We start from the raw sequence: 23,057 nt of genomic DNA, 5'->3' as shown, positions 1-23,057 counted from the left end.
GGGTAAGGGTAGGATGCTAACAGAGTGCAATTACCCGACTAGTATCACCTTGAACACACAGCCATTCAAACTTAGCAATTGTTTCATACTGTTTGTGGATATTGCCTGAGGTATGTCATTGACATACTGTTTTTCTGCACTCACTAATTAACTCTAAATTAAGCCACATGCCATCATCTCCTAGACTCTAAAGGAAACTTATAAGAAACAGATCTGTAAAATAGTCTTTGTTACTATGTTGCTTTTATCAGATCTCTTTTAAGATAATTTTTATCAAGACTCAGAACAGGAACACTGTTGCTTCTAAAATCAGTTTGTTTCTTATATAAGAATCTGCTAATTTTTTAAATCTTATCCATACCATAATTATGCAACTAGTTAGTCCTATTTCCCATCTATATTGGTCTATATCTCAAAGCCAAACCTGCAGGTATGATAACATGATGGCATGCCTTTTTATATCCTAGTCTCATTTAATCCTCTCATCCCCTCACCCTCTGCCCATAGCATATTATGGATCAGCATCCTTAAATCAGAGAAATCATTCAGCATTTGTTTTTGGGGGATTGGCTAATTTCATTTAGTATTATTCTCCAGCTCCAGCCACTTCTCATCAAAACAGTCATGAATCTCTCAGAGCTCAATTATTAAACCTCTAATAGTTCTGTTTTCTGTAGATAAAAATTTGTTCTGATACCGAATTATTCTGTTTGATTGGTTAGCAGCTCAGTCTTATGAGCAACCTCATAAATAGACATAACAACAAATAATTGTATCTACAACAAAATAGTCTCAGATATAATAATGGAAGCCAGTGGGCAGAAAGAAAATTCACTGTGGAGCTAGAGGACTGAAAAAAATTATCTATGTGGAAATTGAAGTCATTCAGGAGGAGTTAAGATTATATTGTATACAATAGAGACAAATATTAAAATTTTATTCATAATGTAGAATGACCCAAAAATTTATTTTGCCATGGATTGGCATTAAATTAATACTGTAGTAAAGACCCTTATATAGCCACAAAAGAAAAAGCAAAAAAAGAAAAATCTTAAAGGAAACTTTTTTGGGCTTCCAATATTGGCATGGTGGCCAAATTCTGGTATCAGTGAGGACAACCTTAGTCTGGTAACACCAATTCCTTTATGTTAAATAACTGACAAAAAGGATAAGTCTTAACTCTTTGATTTAGTTCTAAACTTTATAATAACACAGAAATCTCATACTCACTGGACTCCAGTGGAGGATGGGAACTCTCAGGAATCCGGGGAATGTCACTAAAAGAAAGAGGGTATTGTAAAAATCCGATTAGGTGAACTACTCTGGCTGAGGCAATCACAGCCCATTTTATTTCTATGATGCAGAAAAAAATCCTTTTGCATCTTTAGAAATGTAGAAATGGAGAGGACTTACTATTTAGATAACTACTGATGTACATGGATGTCAAACGCCACACACACACAAAAAAAACTCCAATAAAATAAGTTTTTAGATATTTAACAGCAAAACACTTTAACATGCCAACAATCAGACTAATATTGTGGATAAAATCACCACAATATTTTTACTACCAAAACAGCAGGTTTTGGAAATAAAAAATGTTAAAGATAATATTCTACTTCCATTATAGAAAATCAAAATGACACAAATTTTACAAATCAGTAGTATGCTTTACGAACACATCTGAAAGAGTTTACTGAATGAAAGGGATGGGAATATCTCTTAATAAAATCAAATGATATGGTGAATATCATGGGCAAAGTTAATAAAATGAAAAGAATGAATCGCTTTGGAAATTAAAGATGGCTCAAGCTTGCAACAGAAAAGCCAAAAAATTATATATATATATGTGAATATCTAATGCATATGCACATATATAATATTCATGGAGATTCCTATCTCCAAACTGAAGTTAGCTAAATATATGGCTATTTGCTGTATGACTAGAAAATGACTGTAAGAATACCCATTCCTATCACACTCACAAATTACTCTGAAGAAATATATAAGATAGGCTTAGTTTAAGCCATTATTCACTGTGACCTTAAGAACCCTGGACCACCTTGTTTGCTATTATACTGTATAATATTACTTTACCTCTCCTTTTACAAAGATATTTTAATATTAATTTAAGAAGATTAACACTATAGGAAGTATTAACATGACATATTAAAGTAGACTGGAGTTAGCTAGTATCAACAGAATTAACAGCATAATATTTAAGAATTTCTAATTACTTACCTTGTGACCTAATTTGTGCTTTGATTTTCCTTACATTTTTAGGGGGCAAGGAAAATAAAAATAGTTTTCACTGTTTGATTGTTTTCCTGCCCTCTTATTTTCATATTTTTATAAGTAATGTGCATAATGACCTACAACTTTTACAAATTTTCTTTTGAAATTTTACAAATTATACTCTGTGCTGTGTATCTTGGGAAATTTATTTCTTTTGTATAGTTTTGTATAAATTTAAATAAAATAAATTATTTATATGAATTTGTAACTAAGAGACTAAAATACAAGAAACCAACTATTTATCCTGTTTATTCAAAATTCATTTAAGCACATAAAGGTAAATTATAAAAAATTCACAAACAATAATTTTTAAATAGTATGATTTCTTTGAAAAGCAGCCTCATAGCCAATTACAAAATTAGAATTTAGAACCCTAAAGCAAGGTATAGACTTTGAATTTTATTCATCATTGAAAGAAGGACAGGGAAGAAATTATTAAAAAGTTAAAGTGATTTTGAATCAAAATTTATTTAATGCTAAATACTTTAGTAACATTTTCACACATAAATTTTCCCATGATGTTTATACAGGTCTTCTTAATCAGTTCTACTCTCAAGTTATGTGGTAAAGGAGTTTAAATATCAGTTATAAGCATCAAAGTTTAAGGGTATTATATTTGGTGGACTCCCAAATGGTCAATACCTCAAGATGGCTAATGTCTCATAAGCTGTGCCAATCATTCCTGAAATCATTATGTACATAAATTATGAATAAATATTTGCATTTTGAATTTAATTATAGTTGCTGAACAGAACTACATTAAACCCCATGGTTAAAATATCTCTAGAATTATTCTAATAATACAATCACTGGAAAGTTGATGCCAGCTTTGATTCTTTTTCAAACATAATCTTTGTATTCTATATTTTTTTGATTTCCATAATCCATAATAGTTTAGAGTTTGGCTATGTAGACAGATGATCATTGCTTTAAGTAGTTTTCATAGAAAAATAAAAATAGTATTCCAGTCTACTTTAATTGTCTGTTGGTTTCTTAAATCACCATAATCAATGATATTTTTGCTTATTACTTTTAAACCATTTATATATATATTTGAAAGTATTTGAAAATGTGTGCAGAGCTTGATTTTAAATTTTATTTTTATATAACTTCTGATTCATTTTCCAATTTACTTACCTCTTTTCCAGTCTCATATTTACCTCAGCAATAGAACATATGTCATGTAAAACTATCATAAATCATAGAGTTATTTTAAACATCTACACGGAACTGTACTTTTGCAAAGGTCTTCAATGTCTACTAATGACTTAAAACTGGTTAAAAGTTTGCCTTTATTTTAGAGTTTTATATATATTGATGTTCTTTGGTATATGATTATACATTTTCATTCCTTTGAAATTAGGATTATTATATTTTCTTGTATGTTTTGCATTGACATATATTCATGAGGACAACAAAAATTAAGGTTAGCAGTCTTCCAACATAAAAAGTCTGAATTAATGGCTCTATAATATCTTGGAGAATAGGAAAAAAAGAATTATTTCCAAGAATACATTCAAACATTAAGCCAACTATGATGAGATGGTACAAAATGCTTCCTAAAAATTATAGACTTGCAAAATGAATATTTATTCTGGAATTTGCAGTTTTGCTAGAAAAAGCTAACAATAGGGGAAATATAGAGATATAGAAAGTATTCTATTTGTTATAAATAATTAAATTATGTTTAAAATTAAGGTTTTAAAAATGATACCGATTACTATGATTAATTATTATAAGTCAAATATCAAAATATTTCCTTGATTTTAATTGGGAACCACCCAATTGGTAAAGATATAGAAAAAATATTTTGTTCTTTGTAGAATAGCAAAAATCTCATGAAGACATATAAAATCATTAATATTTTAAATATCACAAGATGAGTTTGCTACTAATTCCTTTTAAAGAAAATACTACTCCTTAAATTAGAATTTCTGAAAATAAGTTCTGCTACTAAAAAAAAAATCACTTTTTATTTCAATTTTGAAAAATACATATTGATACTTTTGATATTACAATTGTTAGATTATGGAGCTTCTAAAATGTAGTAAAAATATTCAGTAGTCCAGTTTTTAAAAATTGAGAAATTTTAAAAATCTAAAATGTATGCCCATAATTGATGAAAAAACTATCCATGTTAACATGTACTGTATGAATGTATAAACTTCTTTTTAAAACCCTACTAATACATGTAATTTACTAAACTTAAGAAGCAAGTTTTTTTTAGCCTTACCCAATAGGCCTTGAAACAATAATTTCAACTTGAGGTTCTGATTTTGATTCTAAAATAATGTTGTAAACTTCTTCATTTGTAGCTCCCGGCAGGGGTTTACCATTCCATTCTAGAACTTCATCCCCTTGAATTTAAAAAAAAGGGTATTTTTTTACCTTATATATTCTGTTTTATTTTTCTTATCTTTTCTCTTTTTTTAACAAAGAAATGCAAAACATATACAAATAATTTAATTTCCTAGGCTCTGCTCTTGAAAGCAAATTGACTGCCATATAATGTGAATTAAAGGTTTTTTTGAACACCTTTATTGTTTTCATGTTTTCCTTTTTTCTCCCAAAATATTACTGGTCATTGAAAACAGTACAATATAAAACTGCCTTTATCTTTTGAGATATACCAGAAATAATATAAAAATAATCTCATGCTATGGGATGGAATTAGCACAGCCTATTTTGGAAACATTAGAAAATAATAATTAGCAGCATGCCCTCCATATAATAAATGTAAGCAACTCTATGTATGATTCTTATTAAACTGCATAAATATTCTTTTATTTTGGTAAAAATAGCGATTAACATTTGTTAGCATGAATTTTTCAGTTATAAATCACACTTCATTGTCTTCACCAGATGCACAACAGAATAAAAATGCATGAAAGGATTTGAATTCACACCCACAGGGTAACACAGGTAGCTATGGCAAAGTTACGAAGCAAGCAGATGTAAAACTTGCATGACAGTTAACCCACTTCCAGATGCTCAAAACATGTACATTATATACATGATATATAGTGAATGTCAAAGTACAAATATAAAAATATTTTTAAAAATAAAAAATATAAATTACTACTTAGTTTGTTAAATAGTTCAAAATTCATTAAGAAATATAGTATGATGCTGCATTAAAAAATGGAAGTTAATGACGAATAGTTATTACTTTGAGTAGAGTTTTCACCATAAATCATTTGGAAACAAAGATTTATTCTCATAAATATTTAGCATATATTTAGTTCCCAGATAGTTCTAGACCCCTTCAATTGACAATAGAAGGCTGAGTTGAATGAGACAGTAAAACGACCAAGCAGTGAGGATAATGGGCCCCATTCAACCACACCAAAATGAGTTTTTCTGCTATCAGGCCCCCTCCAGCATGGCAGGAGTTCTATCTCTTCTTGCTTAAATAAATCCTACTCAGTTTACTCTTCCCTTCCTGCTCTGTTTACTTTTTCCTTCCATGATCATCCATAAATTTTATTCTTCAAAATTAGTGAGACAAGAACCCAGAGGAAATTGGCAAAGAGGGGAGTCTAGTCTCATCTCAAAACTCTGGTTTCACAGCTGAACTACTACAGCCCTCGGTGGCATGTGGAGGCATCTGAATGTTTGGATGCTTATTTTGTTGTTCTCAGTATCTAGAACATATTAGGGGCTAAGTAACCATGTGCTGAACTAAGGAATCAATATTGTTACCAATTTTAAAACTAGGACTAAACATGAAATCTTTTACTTTTGGTTAGGTCATTTTTTACAACAATAAAAAATGTTTTACTAGGACTATTTTTAAAGTAACTATTTTTTTTCTTTCAGGTGTTTTGATTACTTGAAAGTAAAAAGTAAATGTTGAAAAAGCACATCATGTGCTGTTTTGATTTGGTAAACAGTATTGTTATTGACAATATTCAAATAATTTCTAATAATTTTCTCTAAGCAGTTACCTAGAAAAAAAAGTTTTTCAAATAGTCAACGAATCTACTTCATTATTTTAAAAAGGAAAAAAAATAATTACAGATTATAGCATATCAGGAGTTTTATCAAATTTTTTTGACCAAGGAAAGGAAATTTATATCATGACTCAGTACACATATATAACAATAATATGTATACATGTATGCATATGTACATACACATACATTTACATGCTAGAAAGTAGTTTACAGAACAATACTTACCCTGATAGTTCCCATTATGTTTTAAATTTTTAAAAATATTATGTATTTCAATTTTTTAAAAAATAATGAATATAAACAATTAAATTAATTATGCTATCCAATAATGAGTTGCAATCAATATTTTACAAAATACTGTATTATAAAATCCTCCTGTTTATAGACAGCAACCTGGAAGCACAGCTTTTAATATCAAATTAAATTAATACATGTGATTAGTTTTTACTTATAAATCAACAACTCCTAAACCAGAAAGTGGCTTTTTTACCATTACTTATATATGAATAATCTTTTCAGGCAGGGATATAGACAGTGAGGGTACAAACAGAATATTGACCCTTTCTCTGTCTTTGTATTTGGTGGTAGAGAAATAATATGTAAGCAAGTAACTTTAATAAAATTTGTCTTATGCAAGGATAGCAGTTCATTCAAGAAACAGAGATAGAGACAGGTGGCACCAGAGAAGTAGTGATTAAGTTATTGCTTCAAGTGAGTATCAGGACTCTTTTCAATTATGACAACTTGAGATGAGTTTTGAAGAATGCAAAAGACTTCATCAGCAGAGCAATAGAGCAATCAGGTAGACAAGAGGCACTGATCACATCTTATATATGGGTAATAACAGCTTGCCAGGAAGACTGACATAACTGGGAGTGGAAAGTGTTAGCAGGAGATAGTCACCAAGCTTTGACTTGAACAAAGAATGACCAAGAGACATGAAGAATCTTAATAAGCAGTGCCTCTATGTTTTAGATGGTTAGGCCAAATAGCAATGAAGTGCATGAATGAACTTGAAGGAGAGCAGGGCTGCAGAAAGTTCTGGCAAGATTATAGCAAGATTCCAAATGCCAGAGGTGAAATAAATGGAAAAAAATAGTGTTTTCGTTTTTTATAGGCCAGCAATTTTTATATGCAAACAAAAGAAAAATCAATCCTATATTAAAATGTAAGTCAGACTATATGATCAAGTCTATTAAAAAGCTTTAGTTGCTTCAAATACATAAACTGCTGTAAGTAAAATGTACACTGATGTGTTTTATAGTTATCTTAATTGAGCTTTTAACTTCTCAGCCCATGGGTGTTAAATAAATGAAATTAATCACTAAGAGGTATATTATACAGAACAACTCCTGAATTGACTTCTTCCAAGTAATCATCTACTAAAACACAAGTACAAAATCAAAAGATATTATGCTTATAATCTGATCTACAAATGCAGTTTTCTGTAGTTAAAGTTATGTTATATTATCCACCACAGATTTTCATACTTTTTTGGAGTATATTTTGAGTTTTGTACAACAATTCAGTTTACTAAGATAGTCATCCCTAATTGACTTACTTTCTTATTAAATCAATGACTAGTCTTTGATTAGAAACAATGGTACACGGTACTGCTACACATCTTCAAAGTCATATAGTAAATGGAAAAAAACTCAATTTGGATTTTCTCCTTATATAATACCTAATATAGAAGGTCCCTATCAAAGAAAAAACAAAACTTGAAATGATTTTGAACCGATTTCTGTAATCATATCAAGAAGTCTTTAAGACTCCTAGAATATTTTTCTGAAGTTATCAAGATAGAAAATACAGGCTGGAAATGTTCTCAATGTATTATAGGTTGTTAATAATCAACTCTGAACTGAAGTCAAAGAAGAGGGTTAATGTGATTTTAACTAAAATAAGCAGAAAATAATTTACCAAAAATATATTTTAAAAGTGTTGCTACTGGATATATAGCACATTTGAATATATTATATGATTTTATTGTGCCATGTTAAAGTTATAGAGCAATACATATTTCTGAATACTAAATAGTGATTCTTTTGCATGAGTACAATATGTCTCATTTTAATTAAGAATATTTTATTATGTAATATGCATCATAAATGTGACTATGTCTATGTTTTATGAAAAACACTGTTCCTAAATAATTGTTTGGGGATTCTGTGAAAAGTTTTAGTAATTACTGTAAATAATGAGGTGGAATTTGTTTTAAAAAGCTAAACTGTTTTAGACTTGAAGTCTGGTAACAATACTATAAAGTCATCTACAAAAATAATCCTTCAGCATTTTGCATCTCTGTGTTTTACATAAATAAAAATATTCCTAATCAATCTCTACAGATTGCTACTTATGTATAGTTCCTTATGAAAATCACATTCCTGTCTCTATTAGAAAAAAAGCTTTATATATGCATTAAAATTAATTAGTAGTGTAAACGTAATATGTAAATAAATCATCCCAAATTGAAATCTACCAATCCATGCATTGATAGCATGTTTGAATGTAAAAAAGAAGCTTTACCTGCTCTCAGGTGTCCAACTACATCTGCCAGGCTACCCTTCTTTACTTTGGTGATGAAAGCACCAAGACGTCCTAAGTCAGTCATTTTTCCTCCAACAACCTGGATGATTACAAAGTTATAAGTTCTTAAGATTCATATGAAATACAACTTTATTAATTTGAGAAAGTATTTTATAATGTTTTACAATTAAGTGTGAGAACATTAGTGAAGTACAATATCTTTTTAAATAAAGAAACTAATATTGAAAAGAAGATATTTCATTATATTTGTGATGACCATGTATTCTAAGGAAATTTGTTTACTGATTTCTTACACTAACCTAACAATAACAAGACACCAAAAATAATGTATGCATTTGGAAGACAGGTGCCACGTCTCTCTGACTTACATCAAACAGCAAGTGTTTAACATTGTTTAGGATTTTTTAAAATCTTAATCTTACCACTTGAATCATTATTTCTATGTGAAGATAATACCCCATTGTCAAATCAGATTTCAGTCTCCTTTGTGTATCTGTGGTTTAATATAGTAGGCCCACAACCATAAAGACTAGGAATTCGTACCAAGATCAGGCTACATTTTGGAAGTAATTTACCACTGTGCAAAGTGTACAGTCTAAATGCATCTGACCATGAGCTGACCTTCTCATCTGAAACAGATATTTGAGGTTACCTGACCTTCAAAGTCTGAGCTATATCACTATTGAATACTTTAATGTGGCTTTTCTGCTACATCTAAAATATATGTGAGAAACTCTAGGTTTAATTTTTCCCAACGCAGGGGCCTCAAATACACAATTAAAAGTGCACTTTTTTTTTTTTGACTAGCAAATTTACTAGATATTTGTCATTCAAGTTTTCATCTGCTTTGTGACAAATACACCTTGAGGATCACTTTTCTAATACTTTTACTATGAAGTGGTACTACCTCAGCCCTATTTAAGTAGTATTTTTACTTAATGTCAAATCCTTATCCAACTAATGGAAACTTGTATATAAAAGGGTTGCTTGAAAATAAGAACACAGTTGTGTTAATAACCCACCATTTTACACTTGATACATCTGTGTCTGCTAAAACAGCCTTCTCATTTTTCTGCTTGTTTGTTCAGTGTGAATTAAAATTAGATTTTGAAAATAAGAAAAGTAGGTATTACCAAAGATTGAAGTTGATCCACAGTTCTTATGAACATACCCATTAATAGAGGTAATAGAGGTGATCAGAATTATTTCACAGCAAGAGAAATTAATGCTAATAATATCATTTGAGTACATGAACTTTCTTTCTTGTTTTTCAGGGTTGGGGGATCATGCATGCCAGGCAAATGCTATATCACTGAGCTCACTGCCAGTTGTATTAATGTACAACCTCTTGACAAATAATAGTTTTAAAGTTACATTTTTGAATATTTATTTCTTTAAGTAACTGAAAGCAAAACCATATAATGCATATACATAAGCACACATATAATACATATGTGTGATTGATACCTATGCAAATGTGTGCATAGACTTTTCTAGAAAACAATAATCTTTTGTAATCTATCAGATTCTTATATCTGTTAGAGGACTTTTTAATTGTTTTATTTATTTTTTTACATGAGCTCTCTTATTATGATTATTATTATTTTTGCCTTACAATTCTTAATACACCTTTACACCACAATTTATCACATTTCTGAATACAAGATATGTTGACACCAAATTGACATCTTCATACATGTATTTTGTATAACCATGAGGGTCTCCTTCCACCATCCATGCATGGATAGAGGACATTTTTAAAAGATATATTTTCTTCTTTTAGTATTATCATAAATATTACTATTATTAGAAAATAATTTCCTTGTTGAAGTTTTATATTGCTACTTAACATATAATAATGGTCCACATTTTATCTAAGTTTACTGCCTTCCATTAAAATCTTTTTAATGTAAAATTTATCCTTAAAAACCAGAGACAAATAGTTTTCCTATGCTCTATTGCATTTTTAATACATTTGTATTATATTAACAAAAATGATTAAAACTACTAACCTAGGAAAACTATTACACATAAGACAAGCTATGCTGGGCATAGTGATGCTTGCCTGTAATCCCAGCTACTTGGGAGGCTGAGGCAAGGGGATCACAAGTTTGAGGCCAGCCTCAGCAACTTAGCAAGACCCTGAGCAACTTATTGAGACCTTGTCTCAAAATAAAAATTAAAAGGATTGAGGATATAGCTCATTAGTGAGGCAAAACTAAGTCCAATTCTCAATACAAAAAAAATAAAAAAATAAAAAAATCATTGTCAGAAATTTTGCTGATTGCAGTCTGTACTGTAATTCACCCTTTAAGAAATATTCTAAACCAACATACTTACTTTCAGACCCAGTAATGCACCCGATTCTTTGGGCATGGTTGTTCTTTTGTTAAGAATAACACGTCCAATTAATCGGTCCCCCTCTTTGGATGGCTGCCACGTTACAGGATGCTGTCAAATGCAGAATTTAAAAAGTAAACAACTTTTTTTTTCTATAGACACATGTTACCATGATGTGATTTCCTCAGTTAAAAGATACCCTAGAGGGAATTCTTTATTCTTACGGACTTCATCCTTGGCTTACAATATTTTTCATTTAGACTTACTTTTTATTTACAAAAGACACTTATACTCAATGATTCTGCAAGTACTTAGCAACTAAATATACCTCTTAATCGAAATTTAAAGGCAATTAATTTATTTTAAAATATGTCTGCTTAAATGAAGAAAATTGTTTTTTGTTATTAATGCTGATACTATCCTTAATCATATACAGTGTCCATTCTTAAATCATTACAATGGTTCATCTTATAAATTTAACTTCACAATGGTGCAAAAGTTTCTACATGTTTGGTAGAAACTATACTTTGAATTTTGATTTTTTTTTTTTTTTAGGATTAGTGATATAATATTGTCCTCTGTTGAGATGATAAGCAAGAGCAGTGAGCTTAGCTCTCAGGCAGCCATAGGATCACAAGGGTAAACAACTAATACTCTATAATGTACTGTTGCTAAAGGAAGATATATGGTGGTAGTCATGATTTAATTTTTTTTTACTTAATTTACAATTTGCTATAATTATTCAGTGTCAACTAATTTTTTCTTCAAAACTGCAATGCCAAATGAAATTAACATTTGCTATCATAGAACATATAATGGTGCAGGACTCATTTTCACCAGTATATATGAGACCATGGACAAAGTATAAATAGTCCTTGAATTGCAAACACTCAATTACCAGAAAACTTACCGAACTAATAGGTGATGTTTCCCGGCTGTGCCACGTGGCAGGATCCAACCAGTAATAATCCAAGTCACCTGCACAGCAGGTAAAAAACAAAAGTGTGATAGTGTTAAAGTGGAGAATGCTAAGTATTACCTCTTCAATCTATAAAGTGTTAAGAATATTGTAATCTTGAGTTTACACATCCCATAATGATACATGTGTTGTGAAAAGTTGGGACTTGAGTCACTGGAATAAATATGTTCTACAAACATACTTCCTGAAATAGAAGGGCTACTCCTTCCCCCCACCCCCACTGCCCCCAAATAAGCCTAGTAACATTGACACATAAACATACAGGAAAGAACAGGGTTAATGTGCTTTTCCAACACTCAAAACTTTCCATTCCAAGTCACATCCTGCCATCTAGTGGTGATGCTTAAAATTATATTTATTGAACTGAAAGTATTAAAATTTGTCTCCCATTCTACACTTCTGAACTATAACATATTTTTCAAAAAATAATTCTCTTATCCCTACCTTTCCTCATATACTGAAAAATATGACATATGCTTATTAGTTATTATTAAATGTCAAGAAAAACTGTAAAAGAATGCAAATGACACAGTACCCACCAATTTTAATAAAACCACAAAGTAAGCATTTGAGAGAAAAATTAAGAGGCCATGTTTTCAATATTTGAATGAAACAAAAGGCAATAAAAAAGTGGGCCACCTATATGAGAACATGTATTAGGAAATCAGGGGAATAAATGAACTTTTATATTTTAAGTATCAGATTAATTCAATAAAATTTTTCTTTCCATGGGTCTCCAAAGAAACCAGTAAGTCAGCTGACACTGAGATACAAAGCTAGCTAACTTGGGGAAATATGACTTAACAAGACTCTACAGGCCATAAGTAAATAATTTTTCATAGATGATAGGCAATGAAAGGTACACCATGCAAAAGGAAATACATTTTTTAGGTGTATAAAATCTACAGGCAAAAAAAAATCCATACTCTTCAATTTATTAGTAGTTGCTTTTCTTTTCCTTTTATAAATCTTAGAAAGGCTGAAGGTAAATGTTATATATACTAAATACTAAAATATTACACCCAATATTCATGTGAATAATAGTAGTATACTCTATGCAGGGGTTAGCATTTGAAATTGCACTAAAAATTATTCTATTAAAAATTATTTCATATGGAATCTGTATCTTTCTCAAATTCACATCCTTAATATGTATACATGGCTTAATATCAGAGAGTACTTTTACTGGACCACTTCAGTTAATGGAATGTAAGGAAGATGCAAAAGGAAGATTTTTCTCCTTGGTATTTATTTGCTGCTTGTAAAACTTAATGCAATTATTCTTAAAGTAGTTTTTTCGTTAGTTCATCTCAAAAAAACTACAGTGTTAAAACTGAAATTCTATGAATACAAATATTACTGTTCAAAGGGTAATTATTGCAATTTGAACAAGTTTCTCCCTAAAATTTCACATACTTAGTAAAAAGGCCTGATGATATCTTAAATGCTGATTCATTTCTAAACAGTGATAAAGTAATTGAGCCACTGAGACGTTGGTGGGAAGGTGATTCAATTTCGCTGAAGAAAAAAAATACTAATGAAATTGAAAGGTGCTTTAAGAAGTCTTTGAAGCTAAAATAATAACAAAAATCACCCTATTTTTTTCAAGCAAACAATAGTTCATCATATTCCTCAATAATTTTTCTTAAGCTTTAAAAACTACACTTCTCGGGATCATGCCCCCATGCCTTATATGGTGATTCAGCTCTGTTTTATTCACATTGTACTAAATATATACAAACAAATATTTGCTGTGTAAAAAGTGTTCTTCATAGGCAAAGAACCAAAAGCTGATGTTTCTGGTAAAATTCAGCCATGCTATTTTGCACACCTTATTATGAAAGCACAGATACTATTATCATCTATGAGCTTTTCAGGGGAATCACCTTGAATGAAGAGTCTCATCAAATTGGTTAGAAGGAAGGAAGGAAGGAAGAAAGGAAGGAAGAAAGGAAGGAAGGAAGGAAAGGAGGGAGGGAAGGAAGGAGGGAGGGACAGACATATGAGTATATCTACATACAAGTATCTATACAGTTTGCCAGGAGATTCTAATCTGTATCCAGCACTAGAACTTACACTATTCTGTAATATGAATGCTACAGAGTTTGCAGCTATTTATTTATTTTTTGCCTATTTTGGCCATATATAATAGTGTAAACATCAATTAAATATTGCTAACAAATGTAAATGTATAAAGTTCAATGTGAGACAAGAAAAAAAAAAAGAATAGCGTTACCTTAGATTGGTAGAGAGAAGTGATGGGAGGGGAGGGGAGGGTTGGGGGGATAGGAAGAATAGTAGAATAAAATAGACATTATTATTACTGTGTGTATATATATGACTGCATGACCAATATGATTCTGCAACCTGTACACTCAGAAAAATGAGAAATTATATCCCATCTGATTCAAATATATCCCATCTGATTCAAATTATATCCCATCTGATATGTCAAGGTCATTGTACTGTTATGTGTAACTAATTAAAATAAATTAAAAAAATTTTAAAAAATAAAGTTCAATTTTTAGTATACAATTTATACCTCTTAATATTGTTATATTTTTATTAATTTTATCACTAATTAAATAATATTGTTTTAAAAATCTTACAAAAATTAAATGTTACATACTAAAATCTAAATATGTTGTTTTATATTATATTTGTTTCTTCTAACCATATAATTACTGTTTGAAAGACACTGAACTTTTAATTTCTCTAATTTGTCTTCACAATTTACATTTTCCTATTATTAATGGTATAAGCAGCACATAACAAAACTTTCTCCTAAAATATTCATAATCAAATATTTCATTAATACAAACCATTTCCTTGATTATTTTTCTAATAGATGATTAATGATATTGACTTCTAGTTGGCATAACTTCAAAATGATAAATTCATGGTATTTGCTTATGGAATCAATACAAAAACATCTTGGCTCTAATATTCAATATAATTCTAAAGAAACTAATTTGCTATTATCATTATTCCAGAATCAGGAAGCATCTAAGTAGGTTGTGTCTACTGAAATAGTTCAATTTTATAATTAGCCATGTTCAAAGAAGCATTATAATTTTGAGCTTATTTTTGTGAGGAATTTTAAAACAGTTTTGCTCCCAGCCCCTATATAAAAAGCAGGCTAATTAAATCTGGTTAGCATAGATCTTTCATTCCACAAATTTCAATGCATTTTCAATGCACAAATCTATTTCAATGCAAAAGTAAAATAAATCACTTGTCAGCTAATGCACACAAGTGTTCTGTAAAGAGAACTATTTTTTCCTAAACCCAGGTCACTATGATTAGACTGTTTAACAATGCATAAACATGGATCTTTATGATTTAAAATTTATATGTTTTGGTATCTTGTGTCAAAGCACAGTGAATTTCAATATGACCAACTGAACCAAAATATCTTCCAAACAACACAGGTGCTTGGTGGAACATATATGTTAAAACTGTATGCAAACCATGACTCTAATTTCACATATTAAATACTTAAAAATTTACCTGACATATATACTTTCTCAAGTGAAGCATATACTTAATGTACATATAGCAAAGGAAAAGTTACTATACCAAATTAGCACACCGCTTAAAGTATTAGAAAAGTCAATCTTCTGGCCCGTCTCCAGAAGAAATATGCAGCATATTTTTAACATCATTATAATGATAAAAACCAGAATGCATATCTATTCTAATATTCATTCAGTAACCCATCTAATTCCTAATTTATAACCATAATTGAGTTCCTGGTCATCTAAAAATAAATTGTTCTTCCTACAAAAAATGGGTTGTTGTCATTAAAAAAAAAAAAAAGAAAGTATATTTTACAGACCAAAAATCAGAACTACACTTACCATTTATTTCCTAAACCTATTAAAAATTTTTCCTTTTACTTATTTTTTAGTCCTTTATCAAAGGATATGTGTTGGGATTAAGTACAATTAGATGAATACTACACTAACTTTAATATAGAACAGTACATACAAAAATAAAAATACAGAACGAAAATATGGTTATTGAATGTTTGCATGTAATGCATAAAAAGTTATCTTAGGTTTTGAAGTTTGATCAGGTATTTTCAACACCAAGTCCCATGGCCAGCAGATGTGATTAAATAACATTTATCTATATTGCAATAAGTATGTGTATGTAAATTAATCTGAATAATTGACAAGAACATTTATTTCAGTAACAGTAATTTCACAGACATGAATTAAACTAAGAAATGAGTTAAAATCTTAACTCTGGATTAATATATGAAAATATCACATGAAATGATGTCCTCATTTCTTAAAAGTCTGATTAAAATACTTCCATGACTGCAAAAGGAAAGTGTCCTCGTAATCTACAATAGCAGAGTTAACTTTGGAATAAATCACCAATAATTTACTCATAGCAAAGTTCCATAAAGTCTAATTTTCACTTGAGTTAACAGAGGAAAGAAACAAATATTATCTTACAGTACTTGATTTCTAAGCATTAAAATGAAATGGGAAGAGATAAAGTTAAATTTAAGCATTAGTCAATCTATGAAATATTAAAAGCATATTCACAAGTAAATGCTATGAATATCATTGCAAAATCAGTACATTGTCTTTCATTATTAAATTATTATCTCTCATGATTGACTGTCATTCTAAGTTCCTAGTATACTAAACATATTAGTCCTTAAATATTTTTATGGTAATATCATTGAAAGTCCATGCCAACTTTCACTCCCTAAACATATTTGAGGGCAAAACACTGTATACAATTAGGTAACAGAGATTTGCCTGACTCAAGCTCAACCTCTTTAACAATTTAAAATGCAATTTTTTAAAAAAAGAGTCCTTCCTTGGAAGAATTGCATTATCTGCAGCCATTAAGGATTCATTAGAGCATTTGTTCTCTAAATTTATGTTAGAAATTTCACTTTACATGACAGCTATGCTCAACACTAAAGGTGAATATCACTAATCATCAGAGAAACACAAATCAAAATTTCTATCACCTGTTAGAATACTTATAATAAGAAAAAAGGAGGTAAGTATTGGTGAAGATGTGGAGAAACTGGAAACTTTGAATACTGTTAATGGGAACATCAATTAATAATATCACTATAGAAAACAGTATGAAGGTTACTCGAAAATTTTAAAAAAATAGAACTATTGTATGATCTAGCAACACTATTGCTGGGTAGAAACTGAAATCAGAATCCAAAAGAAATATCTGCACTCCCATATTCACTGAAATACTGGTCACTATAATCTAGATGTGGAAAAATCCTAAATGCCCACTGACAGGGTGAATGAATAAAGAAAAGGTAGTACACATACACATGAAAATATTACCCTTTAAAAAGAACCAAATCTTGCCATTTGAAACAAAATGGGAGAACCCCAAAAGACTTTAAGCAAAGTGAAACAAGACAGACATAGAAAGACAGATATTGCATCATAACATCTACAGAGGAATCTATCAAAGTCAAACTTACAAAGAATGATTTCATGGCTTGGAGGAGAGAGATATGGAGATATAATGTCAAAGGGTATAAGTTTTCAGTTACATAAGATAAATAACTTCTAGTAATCTATAAGAGTTTAATATCTGCAGTTAATGATACTGTATTACATACTTAAAATTTTGCTAAAAGGGTAGGTACTAAGTGTTCTTATGACAAAAATAAAGTATTGATAATAAGTAAAGACTACAGTGATAGCAGATGATAGACATATTTATGGAATACATTGTAGTGATGATTTCATGGATATATATCCAAACTCCTTAAGTTGCATATTACAGATGTTTTTGTATACCAATTATACATAAATAAAGTGGTTTATAAAAATATTTATTTATTAGTTATAGGTGGACACAATATCTTTATTTTCTTTTTTTTAATGTAGTACTAAGGATCAAATCCAGTTTCTCACGAATGCAAGGTGATTGCCCTAACTCTGAGCCACAACCCCAGCCCATAAAATGGTTTTTCAAAAAAGGAAATTTTACTTTTAAAATTCCTTGCTTAGTAGTGCTGTATTTTTATCAACAAAACCCACAACATCATTATTTCTGTTTGGTATATGAATTATGTAAATTTGATGATTCAATTAAATCAAAACATTTATTTATTAAATTGATTCAAATAAATATATCATGTACTATTTATTACATTAATAAAATGACAAAATGTTTGTATTCAGAAATTATTTGTACTCAAAAGAGTCCCCAGAGCTGAACAACCTCTAGAGAATGATTAAATATTTACTTGAATGTCCATGGTGCTATCTCTGTTTTATAATTTTAGAGCACAGGAAAAAAGGCACAGTTGCTGGTCCAGGAAAGAAGAATTTAATTAACATCTTTGACAGATGTGGCACTTTCCTGATTATATGTATTTGGTGAATTTGAGAGCTAATTTTTGGGATGCTAAACTACCACCATAACATTCTACAAAGCAGTTATATGGAATTCTGAATCCAAACTCCAACTGAACTGTGTCATTCAGATAATCCCTCAACTCCGGAGATACCTACAATATTATGCTATTGTTCTTTTCAAGAATAGAGTGAGATTATGAATGTGAAATTGCTTTATAAACTATAAAATACCCACAGAAATCCAAAATTTCATTAGAGTATAAAAATATGTAAGAAATATTATTTCTAATTATTATGCCAAGAAGCACTTCTTTCAATTTTATTGGCATACAAACATAACAAAGATTCATTTTTCCTCCACAATTAAAAACCTTGAATTGCCACAGAATCTGTCTTAATTTCTCTATTAACACTATATCTTATGTTTATAATTGCTATTTCTTAGAAGCTATTATATATTAAAGAACATTGTATTTGAAGTTGGAGACTTATGACTCTAAAAACTATTAGGTACAATATCTATGATCTCTCTACATCTCTGTAAACACTGTCCTCTTTTACAAAAGGGGAATAGACAGTTGTGTTGTCACACATCTGTAATCCCAGTTACTTGGGAGGCTGAAGCCGGAGAATCACAAGTTCAAGGCCAGCCCCATCAACTTAGCAATACCCTGTCTCAAAATAAAAAGTAAAAATGTCTGAGGATGTAGCTCAGTGGTAGAGCAACCCTGGGTACAATCCCCAGTAAAATTATATAAATAAATAAGACAAAAGGGAATAATGCCACTTTCCTCATTGAAGTTGCATGGAGATCAAATAAATGAGATATGCCAGTTTTGTGACCTTTATGAAACTTTAAAAATAAAGTTTAACACATAATGAATGATACAATACAGATTAATATAAAAATCAAGTGCTAGAGGGTTGGGGTTGTGGCTTAGTGGTAGAGCGCCTAGGACAGGTGAGGCCCTGGGTTCTATCCTCAGCACCACATAAAAACAAATAAACAACAAAAAATAAATAAAGGTTAAACTCTTTAAAAAATTTTTTTAGAAAAAAATCAAGTGCTAGAGATCAAATTTATACTTAAATAGCTCTAATAAGTAAACTCTTTACAAAATAAAATTTTAAATATCTTATAAAAGTGTTAAAGTCTGTGAAAAAATTATATCTGGGTGGGATTAATCAAGATATCCTTGATAACATTTCACTAGCTTACATTATATCTTCAAAAATTGCCAAATATATTTTTAATATTTACATTCCAATAGGGTATAGGATTACTAATGTCCTGACATTTATGTTTTTTTTAGTTTCTATTCATAACAATATTATGAAAGCAATTATAGGATTGAATGTTAAGAAAACAACCACTGTAAATTTAAAAATGTAACAGGGTCACTCTTTATGGGTGTTTGAGAAATCACAGGAAACTTTGTGGGTTTACATTACAGAAACAGGCATTGCAAATAAAATGTATTTGAGCTAATGAATATTAGTCAACAATTTAATTTTTCCTATTTTGAAAGTGATATAAGTTTACATAAATTTAGATCTTTGAGATTTCAAGAAGCTTCATGGTCCAAACACATTCCCAAAACACCATTATGGGCAAAAGTATCCTTTTACCTCTGCACTGCCCTGATATGGATCCCAGAGAGAGTTGGTAAATTAAAATTCCCAAGAGCTTTGAACAACAAAATACATGCACATACAGGTGCTGGCACACATATGTGTGCAGACACAACTGTGCTTTAGGATCATAAAATAAGATGTTCATAGTTTTCAGAAAATCTAGAATGCACTACATGACATTAATTAAATGGTGAAAAAACATTGTCTGATTAAAAGTCTCCAAGGTCATTGATTATATAACTTTTCCACACATAATAGAAAAGAATAAATTTCATGTGTAATTATGGCCTGAGGCCCAATGACTAAGAGATTTATTCCCCAGAATTTAAGTACAGAATAGTAAGGTGCCTTGGATTACAAATCACAGAACTGACAATCTTAGGGAAACTTTTTTTTCCAACACAATGACTCTTCATGAATAAGAATTTGGGAAGTGATGTACACAGGAGGGAAATATTTTACTGCAACTTTCCAACTGACCAGGCTTCCACATTGACACTGAGTATTCCATTCACGTGGGAGAACAGGTTGTCACGTGCAAAGCCTCGGAATAACCAGCCAGGAAACCCTGTGGAAAAAATTGGGGTTTATTTGTTTTCATTGTTTGGGGACTGGATGTTAACCACAGGTTTAAGAAATTGTAGTGCCAGGCATATTTGCCTCAAAGACATTATGAGAACGCATTCTAGAAGAAGTATCTCTGAATATGAAAAAATGCTAGTCTTTATCCAGATCCAGGCAACTTTAGCAAAACAGTATTAATTTGAAATAATATTCTGAATGCCAAATCAATTTGCACCTGCCTCTGCATCCCAAAGTCATGGAAATGAAATATATGGAGATCAAACATGATCATGGTTTGTGATATAATAATATTGAAATGATAATGAAGATGAACTGTAAGGTTATAGAAGACAAAATGTAAGTACTTATAAGGTATTGCTACCGCTTATTACCTTTATTTATATTATTAAGGCATAAAAAGTATAAAAGTGAGTTTATATTAGTAAACATTTTTAGTACTATGAACAGATGTCTTAAAACCAGAGCTCCCTCAAAGCAAGTTATTATAAATATTTTTTTGCCTTTTTAATTTTATTATGTTTTATCTTATTTTTTTTGTTTTTGGCTTGTTTTCCTTCACTTTTACTTGGCCTATGTGAACAGACAATTTAGGTATATATTTATTGGGGTATAAAAGAACTTTCCCTTTGTGTTGGAAATTCCTTAACTGGCAGTGCGAAATCACTAGGTATAAAAGTCTGGAGAACATTTTATTTTATGCTTCATCATTGTTCTTAAGAAAAATGCCTAAGTGTTCATATTCATAAAACTTCAGAATTATTGCCACAGGAAACCAGGTTGCAAAACACTGCAAGGTCACTGGTCTGAACCTCTGCTGCAGTGCAAAGGCAGTCAAGCCTGATGAAGGCATGTCCTTGCAACTGTACTCTGATCTTCATGACAAAAGTAAATAATTTAAGTCAAAGCACAAAACCAATGGTAGTTAAGAACAATATTTACAAATGCATACAGATAGCATGTACATTTTATATTACAAAACTATCTAAGTTGATCTTGGTCTTTGAGGCCTCTCCCCTTGAGGCTTCCACACTTCTTTTCACTGCATTGCCCTTCACCGTTACATCAAGGTATTTGCCTACATGGACCATGTTGATAATGTTGCTCAAATTATGTGGATCATGCTGCAGCCACTGATAATCTTATTTATGGTGTCAGTATCTGAAACAATTAGTGGGCACTCAAACAACTGGTGTACTTTTGTAATGGATGTTGTACATTTTTTAATCAATGGCACTTTTTTCAAAGCATGTGCATTTATTAGAAAATTTATGATTAAGTCTGCAACATTTCTACCCTTATTTTTCCCTACTAATCTTCTTTACTATGCAAAATTTATTTCATAAGGCTAAATTTTTATATTTTGGTCGCTACCTTAGGTCATTTTTAGTATTGAGTATGTTTTAATTCAGATTAAGTGAATAGATACAAGTATAATACAAATATATGCAAACATATACAAACTAATCATAACTCCATTTTCATTAAAATCAATTCTTTTTGTGTATCAATCTCAAAATATCTTTGATGCAATAGGAACTATCTAAAATGGAATTGATGTACAGGTGTTAGTTTAAACAGAGCTTAAGTAGCAAAATTCAATAAATAGCAAGTTATCTTAATCAATTTGCCAAAGAATGAGAAACAAGTAAAAAAAAGCTTCTTACTCATTTGGCAAAAACCAACAAACAAAATTTACACTCCTAGACTTGATTCCTAGAAAAAAACACATTAGGCCCTTGTTCATAATTTTACAGTCCAAATTATAAATAATTTTCTCTGGTATTCAACCCAATGTTAAAGATGCATACTGTAAAAAACCAAAAGGGTTGGTACAGCTAAGCACACTGACAAGAGTAAGAATTTACAACAAAGAGTAGAAAAACTTAAGGGAAAAAAATACACAAAAACAAATAAAACAAACTGGTAAGGGTCTGCCTGCATTCAGCACCATGGTACTATGAGTAGCTCTATGAACACAAATATGTGAACATAACTGTCTGAACAATTATGTAGTAACACAATTGGATGACAGGCAATATATTGATATTAGAACAATGTCTATTAGACAACAACTAAAAGAATGAATAGCATGTAAGCTTTTATGAAAACCATGATAAAATACTCTTTGTAGGCTTCCAAACGTAAAAGAAAAAGGTAGATAAATGTAAAATTTTCCTAAGAAAAATTTTAATTTAAATAATATAAACAATCAGCAACAATGATTACAAGCTAATTGGGAAAACTCAGCTATACAGAATGAGGGGATCTGAAGCTATGCTTGTTATACAATGTTCTCCCTTTGCATGTTCTATTTCCTGACATTTTGTGAATGCAGTACAAATAGGGGGAAAC

General features: G+C 30.2%; 1 protein-coding gene across 47 annotated transcripts in view; it reads right to left on the bottom strand.

Moving 5' to 3' along the window:
• The window catches only part of Rims1 (regulating synaptic membrane exocytosis 1), a 440,790-nt gene that overhangs the window by 150,375 nt on the left and 267,358 nt on the right, over positions 1 to 23,057 (bottom strand). For all 47 annotated transcript variants that reach the window (XM_048805631.1, XM_048805635.1, XM_048805636.1 and 44 more), the window contains 5 exons: positions 12,052 to 12,119; positions 11,142 to 11,252; positions 8,781 to 8,880; positions 4,529 to 4,652; positions 1,231 to 1,277 (listed from right to left, as the gene is read on the bottom strand). In XM_048805631.1, coding sequence (XP_048661588.1) covers positions 1,231 to 1,277; positions 4,529 to 4,652; positions 8,781 to 8,880; positions 11,142 to 11,252; positions 12,052 to 12,119 — 450 coding nt within the window. The remainder of the gene's footprint in view (positions 1 to 1,230; positions 1,278 to 4,528; positions 4,653 to 8,780; positions 8,881 to 11,141; positions 11,253 to 12,051; positions 12,120 to 23,057) is intronic.

Source organism: Marmota marmota, unplaced genomic scaffold (assembly GCF_001458135.2).
Source record: "Marmota marmota marmota unplaced genomic scaffold, marMar, whole genome shotgun sequence".
NCBI classification, from domain to species: domain Eukaryota; kingdom Metazoa; phylum Chordata; class Mammalia; order Rodentia; family Sciuridae; genus Marmota; species Marmota marmota.
The sequence above is the reverse complement of the archived record's forward strand: the minus strand, read 5'-3'. Positions and strand labels throughout refer to the sequence as shown.